At 29.7% G+C, this 17189-nt stretch overlaps 1 protein-coding gene across 1 annotated transcript; it reads left to right on the top strand.

The window, feature by feature from the left end:
• The first annotated feature begins 1129 nt into the window (after positions 1-1129).
• LOC105787632 (floral homeotic protein APETALA 2) lies at positions 1130-4046 on the top strand. The gene is made up of 9 exons (XM_012614110.2): positions 1130-1953; positions 2045-2101; positions 2186-2273; positions 2361-2506; positions 2598-2642; positions 2737-2828; positions 3120-3262; positions 3352-3516; positions 3610-4046. Exons 1-9 carry the CDS (start codon positions 1463-1465, stop codon positions 3805-3807), a joined length of 1425 nt encoding a protein of 474 aa, XP_012469564.1. The 5' UTR covers positions 1130-1462; the 3' UTR covers positions 3808-4046.
• The last annotated feature ends 13143 nt before the right edge of the window (positions 4047-17189 follow it).

The raw sequence follows: 17189 nt of genomic DNA, 5'->3' as shown, positions 1-17189 counted from the left end.
GTTTTTTTTTCTCTCTACCATTTCCACAACCTCTTTAATCCCAATTTAGCTTCTTCTTTTAGCCCTTTTGCCCCCCACTTTTATGTTTTAACCCCTCCCTATCTAATTATTCTACAATTTTCCCCTATTGGGTAAAGAAAAACTTGTTCCATGTCAATAGCGGAAGAAAACAGTGGTTCAGATTCTTTATTTGTAATTCAAAAATTAGGGTTCGATTTCTATTGTTGTTGTTAACAAGTGGGAATCAAGCAATTTGTCCACTTGAACTAACCTTTTTCTTATGTAAAATATTGGTCTAATTTTGCGGCCATACTTTTAAAAGTTTTGAAATTCTATAGTTTTTCTCTATTGAGAAAATTGGTCTCTTTAGAAAATCGGAGTAATTTAATCTTTGTCAATTTCGAAAGTGATCAACGAAGCATAATTAATCACAATGTTAATTTTTTCCCTTAATTTTACATAAATTTGACTGGTATAATAATAGATTTAGCTCTCATAATTTATACATTCTATCAATTTAGTCAAGATTTAACAAATTTAGCCCACAATATTTTTGTAAATGTGTAATTTTGGGGCAAAATTGTTGTTTTTTAGAATCAATACCTAATTAAAAAATATGTAAACATCAAGGGCTAACTTTGTTATTATATCAATCAAAATTATGCACAATTGACTAATGACATTAGCGTCATAATTAATTGTCCTTAATTGCTCACTTTCAAAATTGTTAGGGATTAAATTGTTCCAAGTTTTTGAGAAGGAAAATTTTGTTCAATTTCAAAATTGAGAGGATTCAACCTTTAATTCAGGAATTAAATTTGGTAAAAAATCAAAGTGTAATTGATAAATTAAATTTCAACATGTGATATTAACAAGTATTGGGTGTAATGGTAGAGCGATTACACTCTCAATGAAAGACATAAACCGTAAAACAATATTATTAATTAAAGTTTCATTTTAAATTAGAAAGACTAAATTGGAGAATAAAAACTATAAAAGATTAAAACTTTAAAAGTTTATAAAGTATAGGGATTTGAAAGTATAGTTAGACCTAAAATATTATAATATTATATCTAGTATAAATACAGAGAGAAGAAAAACTAAAAAATGATTAACGAAAGTATATTATTGTGGATGCTGTAATGGTTTTTATGTTCTTACAAAGATCTTCAAGCTTCGTTCTTTAATCTTCTTCTACTCTATACTTACTTTTTAGCTTAGCTGATTAACTCTCTCATAGGCTTTTCCTTTTTTTTTTTTTTTTTTGTTCTTTCAGCTTTTCCTTGGAAAATCACTGGCTTTGATGTTCATTTTTTAATATTTAATTTCAGCTTTTATGATAGTTTTTTTTCTTCGTTTAAAGTAGATTATGATCATTTTTTTTTGAGAATTTTCTGCTTTGAAAATATATAGTATCTTCGCGATTTTTAGTAGCTGAAAAAGTTTGTGAAGTGAAAAAAAAATGTGGGATCTTAACGATTCTCCTGATCGTTCAAGAGGCGAGGAATCGGAAGGGTGTTCATCGCCGGTAGACGGCGAAGAAGGGAAGGGTAAACGGGTTGGATCCGTTTCGAATTCGAGTTCTTCCGCCGTGGTGATCGAGGATGGATCAGAGGAAGAAGATGCAGCAGCTTTAAAGAAACGAAACAGTAACATGATTTTTGGGTTCTCGGTGCCTGTCGAGAGCGGTGGACCAGCTCCGGTGACTCGTCAGTTTTTTCCACTTGACCAAGACCCAGAAATGAGGGCAGTTCCCACCGGAACTGCACAAGGGTTCCCTATGGCTCACTGGGTCGGAGTCAAATTCCGGCAATCGGAACCACTCGCCGTTGCTAAATCCGTTGAAGCTACAAATCCCATGAAAAAAAGCAGAAGAGGACCAAGGTCAAGAAGCTCTCAATATAGAGGTGTTACTTTCTATAGAAGAACCGGCAGATGGGAATCTCATATTTGGTCAGATTTTTTTTTTTCTCGAGAAACCTGTTTTACTATTTTCTCCCTAACCAATCAGAATTTAACCTTGGGTTTATATTTCTCATTACAGGGATTGTGGAAAACAAGTTTATTTAGGTGGATTTGACACAGCACATGCAGCAGCAAGGTAACCTTTCATGTCTTTACAATCGTATCACTCTTTATATAATGGTAAATGTTTTACAAAGAACATTTCTTTAATATCTGTCAGAGCATACGATAGGGCAGCAATCAAATTCCGGGGAGTTGAAGCTGATATAAATTTCAGCATTGAAGAGTATGAAGAAGATTTGAAACAAGTGAGAAACTAAGAACAAAGAACCCTTCTTTTTTTTTTTTCATCGTGTTGCTATGAAAAGTCACTAAATTTTGTTTATGAAAAACAGATGAGTAACTTAACGAAGGAAGAATTTGTGCATGTACTTCGTCGACAAAGCACTGGGTTCCCTAGAGGAAGTTCTAAATATAGAGGAGTAACCTTGCATAAATGTGGAAGATGGGAAGCTAGAATGGGTCAATTTTTAGGCAAAAAGTAACCCTTTTTTTTTTTTGCCCTTTAACTCTTTTCTTCATTGTTCATTTATTCAATGGGTTTCATTTTGGGTGTTTTTTTGTGATTACAGATATGTTTATTTAGGCTTGTTTGATACCGAGATTGAAGCTGCAAGGTGCAAAGTTTATATAATCTTTGGTTTGTTCTATATGATGAAAATTAGGCTCTTTTTTCTTTCTTTTTTCTGATAGGGTGTTTTGATTTTGTAGGGCTTATGACAAAGCTGCAATTAAGTGCAATGGGAAAGATGCTGTAACTAATTTTGATCCTAGTATATATGATAATGAGCTTCACAACGGTGGTAAGTAAGATTTACACTCATTAAATATTTTTGTACATCTGTTAAAAACATGTCTTCGTACATCAGATCAGAGGTATGTGTAACTATTTGGTTATTTTGTCAGTCATATCAGCCTTTAATAGTATAAATTGATGAAACTTTTAACGGAAATGATCGGTTTGCTTTTTTATCCAACGTACAAAGATTAATTTATTGAATTTTAGGTAAAGCGGACAAAATGCAATCTAACTCTTGTATAGAATTTCCTTTTGAAAGTTTTAATTTTTATGTATTTTTATGTTTTGGTTTTAGAAACATCATCATGTAATGGTAGGGATCACAACCTTGATTTGAGCTTAGGGAATTCAACTTCAAAGCAAAATAATTTAGAATTTGGTGGTGTTGATAAGCAAAATGCAATGGTGGATCAACATAGTTGGGGCTATAGGTCTAAGGTTTGTTTTAATTTCATACTACGTATAAAAATCATAAATGTTAAGGTATAATAATAGTGATTCATTTTTCATTTTGGTGATTCTACCAGCAAAATCTGCAGCAGGGACCTTGGGGAAATGATGATACAATGCAGCTTTTGAACCAAACACAGATTCAATATTCTCAAGCTTCAATTAAGTCCATTGGACAACGGAACAGACCTACTGATAACCATACGTTCAACATTCATCCTCCACATTTTAATCCGTATCGGGTTCGTATTCGATAATTAGTACTTAATTGCATGATTAGGAAAAAAAAAAGCTTCAACTAATGTGAAATCATTGTGATGTATGTATATATATAGATTCATTATCCAAGCAACAACAACAATGGAGTTCAAATAGGGAGTGATCTTTCATTGTCGACTAATGATCATCATCATCAACAATGGCAATCAACGGGATCTCACCAACTGTGTTTACAAATGGTGCAGCATCATCAGGATTCCCATGGCAGACTAGACCTTCCAAAGCTAAGAAAAATGGGTTCCACTCACTCATGAGAAAACCACTATACACACCATATTTTATCATCCACCATTGTTGGTTAATCTCTATGTAAAGATCAATGCATTGAGTTGCACTCCATTTTTTTTTACTCAATTTTCTTAGTTAACCCATAGGGAGAATTACAAAAATTATTCCCCCCCCAAAAAAAGCATTATTGGTCAAAATCACTAACAAAGCAACTAAAACAAATGATCTTTTCCATTGTCTTCAATAAATTTGCTTTGCCTTCTTATGTATTGCATTAGTGTAATTTTTATTTACATGAAATATCGATCATGGAAATTAGTTCTTATTTATTAGATTAAAGAGTAAATTTATCATTCTATTGAAAATTTTATTTATTTATGTTACTAAAAATTAATTTATATATATCAAAATAATGTACATATAATATATATTTAAGTCGAAATTGATATACAACTTGGGAAATGGATTATATCTTGGAAATATGAGTGGATAGTGATGAATAGTCACCATCAATGGTGTCCTTTGAATCAGTTCTCTATAACCAAAAGCAATCAGACATGGTTATAAATGAAGAGAGGGACTTATCAATCATAACTTTTAAAACACCCCCCCCCCCTTCCTATTGAAAAGGTATTGTAATTTGTAAGCTAAAATGAAGGGTTTAATATTTTATGTCCTTAATTGCAATTATTAACGAATTTTTAGTTAATAATATTAAGAACATGTGGCAAGAGTGTACGAGGAAAAAGGGTGTGTGTCTTAGGTCTTAGAAGAATATGTCCGTTTTTAAGATTAAGATAGAGACAAGTGGTTAATTGAAAATATAAAATAAGGATTTCAATTCCGTCATCTGGGTCGTCATTGTTGAATATTTTATGGGGGAAATTGCATATTGGGAAGAGCAAAAGGGGTTATTTTATTAAAAAAAAAAGGGAAATTTTTCTATAAGGAGAAAGGTCAAGGCCACCTTCTTCTGTCTTCATCATATTTAAGAACTAATTTTCTTAAAAAAATGTAGATTTTTTTATTTAAAAAAAATTCTTATTGTCTATAAAGGGATTTCATTCATGCACATTTCATTCAAATGAACTTGCTTTGGAATTTTAAAACAAATAATAACGAAATTCAATGTTTTTAAAAATAATATATTTTGGTTGAGAACAAAATGATTTTATTTAAACATTATGACTGACAAAAGCAATTAAATAATATAAATAAGAACAGTTGGGTATCATTGTGGTTAGTACATTTTACAAATAAATAATATTAATTATAAGTGAAGTTTTAGATTTATAAGTAGGGAATACTTGTATTTTATTTATTTATTATATAATTACATGTTATTCTTTTAATTTATTTGAAAATTCTAAAAATTTTAATTTTTTTGGGTTGAAATTAGATTATTTCAAAGACAAAAACGGTTGATTGAGAAATATGCTCTTTTTCTATTAACGAGAATTGAACTCTTGACCGCATGATTAAGGGACAAGATGAGCTATGATTCATATTCGAGATCCGTAACTGCCTCTCTCAAGACTAATTACATAAAGAATGAGATGAGATTCTAAGTTGATGACATAAATAGTCAAACAAAATGCATAGGGAAATCTTATATAGAGATATGAATCAATGATAGCTGATAAACGATGCATTATAAGTTATCTATTAGTTTTAGGGTTGATGTCAGAATCTTTATCATAATTTGCATGTGATGAACTCTGAGGTACCTGCTCACTGCTGCATTTATACGTACACACACACATATATAATGGGTCCATTGACAAGCTCTCCAGCCTAGAATCATCCCCCCATTAGCTCCTTAAATCATCACTTTCTCATCTGCCGAATAAAGCATGATTATATGTGTTGGAAAATCAATAATATCTAGCTTCCTAGCTTTATTTTCTTAAACTATTGTATATATTATGAGGATTAATGGTAGCAAACATTCCTAAATTTTAGTTTTGTTTAAAATTGAGTTATTAAAATATTAATATTATATCAATTAAGTCATTTTGTTAACTTAATTGTTAATTTAAACTTGATATTTAACGTCTAAATTAGTACGTGGATGAAAGAATTTAATTGATACGATATTAATATTTTAAAGGCTCTTATTAAAATATTTTTTAAGTTTAAAACCCATTTAAAACGTAAATTTATAATTTAAGGATTTATCGTGGAATTAACCCATTTTATATTATAGAAGTTGACTAGACTTAGCACATAAGGAAATTAAGGTAATATAAACCTAGCAATTAAATACAGATGAAGTGGATGAAACCCTAAAAACAGTAAAAAGTTAAAAAAAAAAAAGCAAAGGGTAATTAGTAAATTACTGTGTTGTTTTTACTTTATATCGGCTTTTATAGTTATAGGCGTGGCTTTCCATTTATGGGATTTCTTCAACGGCTCAACTTTCTTTCCACTGTCCCTCTTGCAAAAAAGTCATCAATAAAATTAAATGCTACTCCACTTTCATTATTAATATGGTGGAGTATTTTTACATTAAATTTTAAGAAGTTTTATTAAAATTTTTATAAAAAATTAAGGATTTAATGAGAATTTAAAAACAAATGGGGAGGGGGTTTGACTAAATTTTTCAAAAATATTAAAGGTATAAAGAGAATTTCTCAAAATTTTAATGGATTTAATTGAATTCTTTTGGGAAATTGAAAAACGTAATAACTTTTTTTTAAAAAAATTTAGAGATCTAATTATAATTTCCAAGAGAGTGACGAAAAATCCTCTCATTGTTGTTTTTGAAAATCCTCGAGAATTTTTGGTTTTTTTGGATTCGGATGCCATTTGTTTTTAGGGGTGAGTAAAACTTGATTTGATTTGAAATTGTTTTGAATTTCGAGCTAATCGAATTGAGTTATTCGAGTTAACTTGAATAAATAATTCGAGTTTCGAGTTCGAATCTAGTTGAATTATACAATTCGAATAACTTGATAATTCAAATAACAGATTGGCATAAATACCCTTTTGGTATTTATCAATTTTGAAAATGAGCAAATTGGTCTCTCAACAAAGTTAAAAAAAATTCAAAATAATTTTAAAAATAAAATATTTATATTTTTAAAAATATATAAAGAAAGTTAAAACTTTAAAATTTTCTACAATAATAATTTTAAGGACTTAAATAAGTTAATTGATTATTTAAGTTTATCATAATTTTGAAAATGTTTTCAAATATATATGGTTTCAAATTTATGTACCCAAACATAAATTAATTATATTGTAACAATATTTTAATTTGACATGTTTAATTTTTTAATTTAACTCGAATGATTCGAGTTAGGATAATAAAATAAGACTCGTCAACTCGATCAACTCAAAATTTTTCACTCATTGGATCCAACACTCATAACTATATGAAATTCCAATCAAATCTAACCATCTCTTTCTCCCACTCATGTATTTTTCATCGACAAAACTTGAATCCGATATGTATTTAAAAAAAATAAAAATAAAAAATAGAAAAATGGTAATAATATTAGATTGGCGATGAATGTGACTGCGATAGAGACATGACAGAGCAGGCATTGGTCCCACTCTCTTTATTAAAAATAAAATAAAATAAGATTGGTGGCGTTAAGTGTTGGATCGCTTTCATCATTCATTCACTCAGACAAAACTTCTTCTTTAGGTTTTATTTTATTTTGCCAAATTACACTCTCCTTCTCTTCTTTCAGACACTTTCTATTTCTGGAATTCTATTATTCGTTTGTTATTTTACACTTTACCTATTTTTCCCACTTTCTCTACAATTATATATATATATATATATAACATTCTTTTCTTCTTTTGGTCTTATTTCAACCTATTTGGTCTTATTTCGACAAAACAAATGCCATAATTCTAAGTAAATTTATTAATTTTATTTATAAAACTTGGGTTGATTTGAATGGTTTCGATTTCGATTTAAATTAAGAGTTTATGGTTTGATTCATCCTGGATTTGAATCATTTATTTCATGTTTATGATATTTAGAATTTTATGAGTTCAACTCGGAATGTTTTCGGTTTTATTTCATATTTGGGTTTATTTTGAAATCGAATAAACACATTTAAATTGGTGTTACGAGTCTCTTCAATTTTTCATACCAAAAAATACATATATAATCTTGGAATTTGAAGTGCTTAAAATCTATTTTTGATCATAAATTAATGTATTTTAATTAATTTATTGGTGCTACCTAACCTAAAGCAAAATGTATAGTTAATATATATATATATATATATATATATATACTATTAATAAAATATTTGATTGATTTGGTGTCACAAGTTAATCGGTATCAACTCTGTTAGAAAATGAGTAATAAACCATTTCATTAAATGATTAATATTATTATTTTGATGATCTTTTGTCTTTTCATAGTTTTATATAGTTTTAAAATAAAAGAATAAAATTAACATGTTTAGAAATTAAACCTGTATTTAATGGATTCATAAACAAATTCTTTATCACTACATCAATAATAATTCTTGAGTAAACTTGAAAAAATTAACTTTTAACATAAAATGTTTTCTCTCACCGAACTTGTGTATTTATATTTGTACTTACTATTAATAAAACCCTTGACTAAGTCGGTGTCACGGGTTAATCAGATACCAACTTGATCAAGAAATGACTAACATACCCTTTTATTAGATGACTATCATTATTATTTTCATGCAAATTCTTTACCACCACACTTTTAAGATATTTATAAAAATCCAAAATGGTGGGAATAAATACTTTATATATAAATTTTATATTTAAAAAATGAATGTTAGAAAAACAAAGCTTTGGTCTAAAAATATTAAATACTTGTCGTAGTTAATAAGAAGATATAGGTGTAGTTGTATTTAAGTGCGTAATATTTTTCGATTTAAGAATTTGAGACGATTTATGAATAATTTAAGAATGGTGAAAAAATAAGAGAAATGAAAAAAACCATAAAATATATTTATATGTAGACTTTTTTTTCCCTAATTATGTATATTGTATTATTTTTTAATCACATTATATTTGTATAGTATGATTTGAGATTTTGAAAATTATGGGATCAGATTCTTTTGGTTGAATATTGGTACAAGTTATTCTTATCTGATTTGGGTTCTTTTTTCTTCACCATTTTGGAACAAAGATGATGAAAATGTGGCTCACGACAAAGTAAGTTCTATGATTGTTGAGAGGGAATCCATGAAAAAGCAACATTTAGTACATAGATTTGGTAATATTTTTAAAAATTGTGCCTTAAATTTTTATATTCATATTAATCCTTGAAATTGGTATATTTTCTTAATTTGCACCTAAATTTGGATTCGTTAAGTTATGATAACATGGCAATACGAGATTGTGCCATGTTATCACCTGGAAATATTTAATTTTAAAAAGATTATTATTTTTAAAGATTTTATATAAAATTTTAGATGATGCATTATTGAGGGGGGTCGATTCCTTCAGGAGAAGTTTTCAATGTGTCATCTGTCGAGTAGCGACCTAGACCCCCAAGAATCAAAGGCATGGTCCCTGTGTCGGGATTTTGTCGTCAGGCTCCGCAAAGAGTCATGTACAATTCATGGAGGGAGTGCTTCAGTTGGTGGTACAGGGGCCTTTTATTGTTGTGGGGGGGGGGGGGAGGGGGGGAGATCGACTCCTTCCAGAGAAGTCTTTGAAGTGTCATTCGTGGAACAACCGACCCAAACCCCCAATAACTGAATGTATTGTCCGCAGCCTCAGCGGAGAGCCATGTACGGTTTAAGGATCAAATTTAAAAAAAAGTTGCCAAATTCCGAGACTAATGTGAAGAAAGAAAAAAAGGTGAAGGATCAAGTTGAAAAAATTACCAAAATTAAAGACTAAATTTTGTTTTATCCAAAAAAGCAGCCAATATTGAGTTTGATCAGAATCCAATTGCAAGTTACTTGACAGAAAGGAGAGAATCATGGGATACAAATTTTAAAAGATTCATTTTTCTTACATCATAGAATATCTTATTTCCAACTTTTCATCATGTCGTTATTCTCCTTTTTTAACATCCAATATTTTCAATGAAGTTACCCTTAATTGAATCATCCCAAATTTTCCTTTCCATAATGGATTCCATTCAAGGTTTTGCTTATGGAAAAAATGGAGAAAGTTTTATAAAGAGAAATCATGTTGTACTTTGAATTGACTTAAGTATCGTAAGGTATTTCGGAACACAAAGTCCGATACTTCTTAAATTATCTTTATTGTATAAGAAATTGAAAACATCTAAATTTTAATATATGCAATTAGGCTTAACGGAATAAATGTGATAATATATTAAATAAAACATCTAAATTTAAATAAAATCATATTAGTTATTTTCCAGTTCTCTTATTTTCGAAAATAAATTTAAAACTATACTCGAAATTTTTAGACCAATTTATAATGTCACCTTTAATTTTTAATTAGTTTATTAAATAATATATTTTAATTATTAAATTTAGTGCAATATTTTTATTCGCAACATATCGGCTAAATTATAATAATTCAAATATTATAATAATAAAAATATTTGTATCGTATTAAAAAAATATAGATATAAGATAAATGAATGCCCTTTGCTCGATTCAACTTGATTATTCAAAATTCAAAATTTGATATTTGATTCAAGCTCGATTGAACATAAAATTTTAAATTTTAGCTTAGCTTGAGACATAGTCGAGCTACTCAATCTCAAGCTCAATTATTAGTTTTTATACTCAAACCTAATCTCGAACTTAATTAAACTTGTTCATAGTTAAGCTATTTTTTATATAATAACGGCAAAAAAATATAATTTCATACGAACCATTCGAATCGAGTATTATAATGCTAGAATTTGACTCGATAATTACTAGTACCTCATTTATATTCTAATTATAGGACCAACCTTTGATGTTAGAACGAGTCCAAGCCTGAGTAACTCAAAAGTGTGGACTCAGTCCTTATTGGGCCTTTAAGAGCCTACTAAATTATGATGGCTTACATCCTTGGATTGTCAATATTGCATGCTTTACATCGGGAACTCTACTACTTGACTCGCAAATCATCCACTTCCAAGAATTCTACAACGTGGTCCCTTACGTTAGTTCTCTTTTATATATTTTTGTTGTATTACCAAAATATATGTATATATTTTAATAGTGCCCAAAAAGTGCAAAGTTTCATTTAATTGTATAATTATTTTTTACATGGATTATGTAATTTTTCTGTTTAGCCTAGGTGCCTGCCCAAGTGCCCATTCTTCTTGGTGTATTTCCCGTGGTACAAGCATCGAGTTGAGGGGATGCAAGTGGTTGACTTATAGTGAGCTCTTAATGCACGCATTTGAATATGTTGTAAATCCGATGCGACTTGGTGAAGGTTCATGTACTATGCATGAAATGCTCTGCTGCTATTTGGATGGGATTAGGCACACCTTGTATGTTGGGTCTAATTCTTACTTGCATGAAAAGTTCTTCTAACATCATATGAGTTAATTATTATTTTTGGGTAAAGTTTTATTAAAATGAGAACGTCTCCTAATACTTGAAGCAAGTGTAAACCCATTGCGATTATCCCCAAGCTAGCTAATTCAAGTCTCAAAATGCATAAACAAATGTTTTGATTTCTTGAAGATATCTGTCATATATATAGATGCTTTAGGCAGTACTTTATTCATAAAGTGGGAGCATTTTATAGGCTATTTTACCTAAATAGCCCAAAAAATATTATATTTACAAAAATAACCCAGGTTTAAAAACAATAACCAAAATAACTCGAAATGAACAAGAATTTGGGTTGTGGCTGTCAATGGCGGAACCCACTGTATTTTGGACTCATGATTGCTCGATAATTGTGTCGACTTTAAAAATAATTTTTGGTTTTTCATTAATGGCGGAACCCATGTATTTTTTTTAAAAATTGTATAATACTGATATGCAAAAAAGAAGGAATTTTTTTTTGGGTGCTGGCCTGTCAATGGCCGGCACCCAGTACGAAAAAAAGGAAAAAAAAAAAATTTTTAGGTGCTAGGCTGTCAATGGCCGGCACCCAGTACAGTAAAAAAAAATTTCGAGTTTTGGTTTGTCAATGGCAGGCACCAGAGTACAAAAAAAAGTAAAAAAGAAATTTTTTGGGTCTTTCATTCATCAATGGTCGATACCCAAGACAAGAAATTTTTTTTACTTTTTTCGTGTCAATATCGTGTATCGATATCTGAAAAAAGTAAAAAAATTTTTGGGTCTTTGGCCTGTCAATGGCGGCATCCAATCTGATAAAAATTTTTTTCCTTCTTTTTTATATATCAGTATTATACAAATTTAAAAAAAATACACGGGTTCCGGCCATTAACAGGCCAAAACCCAAAAAATTATTTTTAAAAAGTCTGACACAATTATCATGCAATTATGAGTCCAAAATACGAGTGGGTTCCGGCAATTGACAGGCCACAACTCAAATTTACTGTTCATTTCAGGTTATTTTGATTATTGTTTTTAAACCTGAGTTATTTTTGTAAATATAATATTTTTTTAGGCTATTTAAGTAAAATAGCCCATTTTATAAGTCATGGCATCTAGTCAAATCATGTGCAAATGCTTTAGTTTGTGCATGGTTTTGCATATTCATGCATTAAGAAGTGCTCTTGTTCCATTAACTCATCAGAATTCTAACCGCATGCAATATGAAACTTATTAAAGGTGTGGGTCTTTAACCTATATGAAAACTAAAATCAAGAGACTTGCAACAACTGAAACTGGGAACATATCTATACCCAAGAAGTGAAAATAAAACTACCAAAAAAAAAGAGTCCAAAAGCCCCTCCATTTTGTAATCAAAACACATCAGTCCAAACTCCATTACCAAGAAGTTTGGTACTTCTTTTAACACCAATGGTGTAAAAAGCATCAACGTTCGCCTCTCGCTTATATGATCTGATCTCCGGGTGTGAGACATTTGCATTTCACAAAATCGAGCCAACCGACGGAAAGTGTAACCCAAGTACCACTCCGTCCCATGCACATCCATGACCTCCAGTAAGTTCGCCACTGGGTGACCACATGGAATACAAGGCAAATGCTTCATGTACTTGGTAAGCAATGCCAGTCTCTTCCCAACATCAGTTTTGCTCAGTTTTTTCACCAAGTAGGACGAACCCATCACCATTCTCGTCAAGCTTAGCTAATTCAAGTCTCAAAATGCTTTGATTTCTTGAAGAAATCTGTTATATGTATATCTCTCTATATATATGATATTCGGAGGCTAGTGGCACTAGTCAAGTTGTAATTAAAACTGTAATAATATTAGTCATGCCTTCATTTTGATTATGATATTACATAAAAACAATGATAATCTAGCAAAGCAAGGATTATCTATCCGTTTACAAGCAGTTACGTAAGGTATAAGGATTTCGTCACCTCTTACGTAATGAAATTTATTTTAAAAAATTTCAATCTTTTTATTTTTTAAATTTCAAAAATTTAGGCTCTATTGTTAATAATGTTGAAATTATTTTATAAATTTCAAGTTCATTACAACATTATCTTTTTTAATTATGTACAGTGTTGTTTGAATTTGACTAGACTGACCAAGTAAAAAGGAAACCGGTTGGGGTATCGTTTTGAATAGTGACTTTAAACCGATCAGACTATGAAATGGTTGAACTAAGTTTATTATTATTTTTTTTTAATGATTTTTAATTGGACTAGTGGGATCCATCAGACCAATGAACCGATGGCTTGACTAGTTCGATCATCGATCCAATTTAAAAAACATTGGTTACATGGCTACCAAGTAGGTTTTTTTTTAAAATTTTAAAATGTTACACAAACAAATTTGATGGAAAAAAAATTAATGGTGATAACAAGACTAAATTCCTAAAAAATAAAAATATAAAGACTAAATTTTAAATTAACCATTAGTTAAGACAGAGTACATCAATCTTTGACGCTTCGTCAAATTAAGAGACTTCGTTTGTCTAGTACACACCATATGTCTCAGCATGTGGAGTTTCATCTTTCATACCTCTCCGGTTCAAAAAGTTATAACTACCTCTTGCATAGACGACATGTGGATCTCCATCAAGTTTAATAACTAAACTCATTATGCTCAATCGCCGCCTAGCTAAGGGTCTACTCGTACCTCAAAGGCTACCTACTCCTAGGGGCGAATCCCAATTTTTTTAGTCAAAGTTAAAATTAAATTATAAATTTTGAGAGGTCAAAATATAATTTTATCATTTATTGATTTATAATTTCATTAGTTTTAAAGGGATTAAGTATATTTCATTTCAAATTTTTAAAGGGTAAAGTGTAATTTTACCATATATTAACTTAAAATTCCATTATTTAAGAAGAGATTAAACTAAATAGTTTTCACTTTTGGGGACCAAAGCCTCCACTCGCCCTTTAAATTCGCCTCTAAAGATTCTCATTCAATTCAATGAATGTAGAAAACTCCTTACGACTAAATGATCGTTTGTGAAGTCTATAAATATCTTTTTCCTCGAGAAAGAAGTGGTACTCTACTCATGTAAAAACTTTGGCAAATTATCTCAAAAATCACACAAGTGCAACTTTTGTCTAATTTTTTTTAAGTAAAATTTGAATAGCTCTTCAACATCAATGATTCACTTACAAAAGAGAGAGCAAACCTTGGATGGTAGAACGAGTTCAACCTTGATTGAAATAAGGGCAACTCAAAAGTGTGGACTCAGTCTTTATGGGGCCTTTAAGAGCCTACTAAATTATAATAGCAATTGGGCTCTAATCCCTTCCATCCTTGGATTGCCATTCACATGTTCTAACAAAACACAATTAAATAACATAAGGATGAAATCCATAAATTATCCTTTTTAATTTGGCTAATATGAAAATAAATACTTAAATTATGCATTTTTTTTCATTTAAGTATCTAAATTCTTTTTGCCAAAATAGTTAATTAAAATTTTATTCCATTACCGTTTTAGGTACTAACAGTTAACTCGTGTTAAAAAAATTCTAAACCAATCAAATTATGATACATGAAATTTTATGAGGTTTTTGATTTGACACATAGTTATTAAAAATATCATGTGTCATAATTTGATCGGTTTGGAGGTTTTGTTTAATGGGAGTTAATGAATTGACATTAAAATGCTAACAAAATAAAAATTTAAGTACATATTTTGACTCGAAAAACTTTAGATATCTAAATGGTGTAATATTGGTTGCAGTATAATTAATTTGTAGAAACAAATTTTATATATAATACAATATCAAATTTCATATATCATATAACACATTAACACGTTATTGTTATATAATTTTAAGATTCATTCCTTCAAAAATATCGAAATGAGAAAATATTAAAGGATTTCATTCCAAAAGTTGTGTGAGGCAATTAACTTTGATTTTTAAAATTGTTGATACGAAGTTCGAGCTATGGAGGAAGGAGTTTATTCACATGGTGATGCGGATTGATAGCATAAAGATTTTTAATTCTAAATTTATAGTTATAAAATTCTTTGGTATTGTTTGAGATAATGGTTTAATTGAGCCTAGTCGAGTTGAGTTTGAATACTATTAAGTTCGAGTTCGACTCGAAATTCGAAATTCAATATTTAGTTCGAGCTTGATCGGACATCTATTTTTAAGCTCGAGCTTGGCTTGAGATATAATCATGCTACTCAAGTTAGATTAAGCTCGCTTATCAATTGTTGTACTCAAGCTCAAATTCAAACTCCAACTTGACTCGATAATTAAGTTTAGGGTTAATAGAATATATTAAAGGCTATAATGTAATTTAATAATATAAAAACATGAAAAGCTCGATAAGGCTCACAATTGTTCGAGTCAAGTATTACTAAGCTCAAATTAGGCTAGATCGATAGCTCGAGCTCGAGATTGGCTAGATAATCATCGAATCGAGTTCAAATTTTTTCAAGTCAAACTCAAGTAGCTTGCAAGCACTAGTGTTTCATTTATACCCTAGTTTTAGAGAATCCAACATAGTGAAAGTGAATACGCTTACATAGGTTCCATACAACTTTATATTGGCCACATGAGAAAGAAAAATAGCAACATAATCCAATTTAACTGAAGTCTTTTGACAATTTTATGAATTGCACTTCAACTATTGAATAAAAAGAAATAGAACAACTAAATTTTGAAATTAAAAGTAAATGATTAAATTTAAAATATATGAAAAGTATAGGGACTAGTGTAAAAATTAGACCTTTTGGATGCTATTATTATTTTTAAAAGAAATAACTTCTACAAGTATAAATACAATGTAAGCACAATCAAATCATTACAATGCCCATATGGATGGAAAACCGAAAAATATCTAGAATAAAATTCATATATCCGTAATTGCACATGATACAGCTCAAAGTTATTAATTGCTACTATTAAAATTGATGAATGTACCTATAAAGCTCCTTATCAAATTAATCCTTTTATTATTAAATAGATCAATTTAATCCCATAAGAATGAATTAACGTTGGAAGTGTAACAGCCCGATTTTGGAGCTAGATGGAACAGTGGTTTCGGGACCACAAATTCGACAAGGAAAATTTTATTTTAAAATTATGACATGGGATGCATTATGATAGGAAGGTTGCATGAAAATACTGATATGGTAAAATAAGGAAATAAAGTGATAAAAAGGGTAATTGAGTTATGTCAACATTGGAAAGTATATTTATGACATATTAATCCAAGAAAGGATTAAATTGCAAAAGTGAGAAAAGTTTTGTTACCCAAGAGTAAATACTCAAAAATTGAGGGATTAAAGTGTAGGTATGAAAAAGTTGGAGGACCAATAGTGTAAATATTTTAAGGGTGGAATAATCTAGAAACTAAGAAAAATGGATGGATTAGGACCAAATTGAAAAAGGTGAAGGAGTTTGAGGGACTAAATCACAATTTTACCAAATTAAGTGATGACTTAGGGATGGAATTTTAAAAGATCATAAAGGGCAAAATGGTCAATTAGAAGAGAGAGAAATCTAGAAGATAATGATGATGTTGGAGATATTTTAGATTAATAAATAAATAAATAAATAAATATTAGTTTATTAATATTTTAATTTGATTTTTTTAATGATATTATTTTATTATTATTAATTTATTTAATATATATATGTGGAAAGAAGGATGAAAAGCATCCAGCCATCCCCACCATTTTTGCATGCATTAACGTGAGAAGAAGAGGGGAAGAAAGAAAGTTTTATTTTCTTTACAATTTGGTCCTTTCACCAAAAATCCACCATTTTCACTTAGAAATCAAAGAAATTTCCATAGCCACCAAGAGAGAAAATTGACAAGGAGACTATGGGGAGCTAGAATATCAAGTTAGATTCAAGAAATAGAGGCTGGAGGAGAGAGAAAATCAAGTTAAAGATTGAAGTCAATTGAGCAAGGTAAGAACATCATGATTTCAATA

Source organism: Gossypium raimondii, chromosome 2 (assembly GCF_025698545.1).
Source record: "Gossypium raimondii isolate GPD5lz chromosome 2, ASM2569854v1, whole genome shotgun sequence".
In the NCBI taxonomy this organism is placed as follows: domain Eukaryota; kingdom Viridiplantae; phylum Streptophyta; class Magnoliopsida; order Malvales; family Malvaceae; genus Gossypium; species Gossypium raimondii.
The sequence above is the reverse complement of the archived record's forward strand: the minus strand, read 5'-3'. Positions and strand labels throughout refer to the sequence as shown.

Excerpts from the sequence above, each read along its gene's own strand:
- LOC105787632 (XM_012614110.2), top strand. The coding sequence starts at position 1,463 with ATGTGGGATCTTAACGATTCTCCTGATCGTTCAAGAGGCGAGGAATCG. Across the intron at positions 1,954-2,044 it reads AGATGGGAATCTCATATTTG|GGATTGTGGAAAACAAGTTT; the intron begins GTCAGATTTTTT and ends TTCTCATTACAG. Across the intron at positions 2,102-2,185 it reads ACAGCACATGCAGCAGCAAG|AGCATACGATAGGGCAGCAA; the intron begins GTAACCTTTCAT and ends AATATCTGTCAG.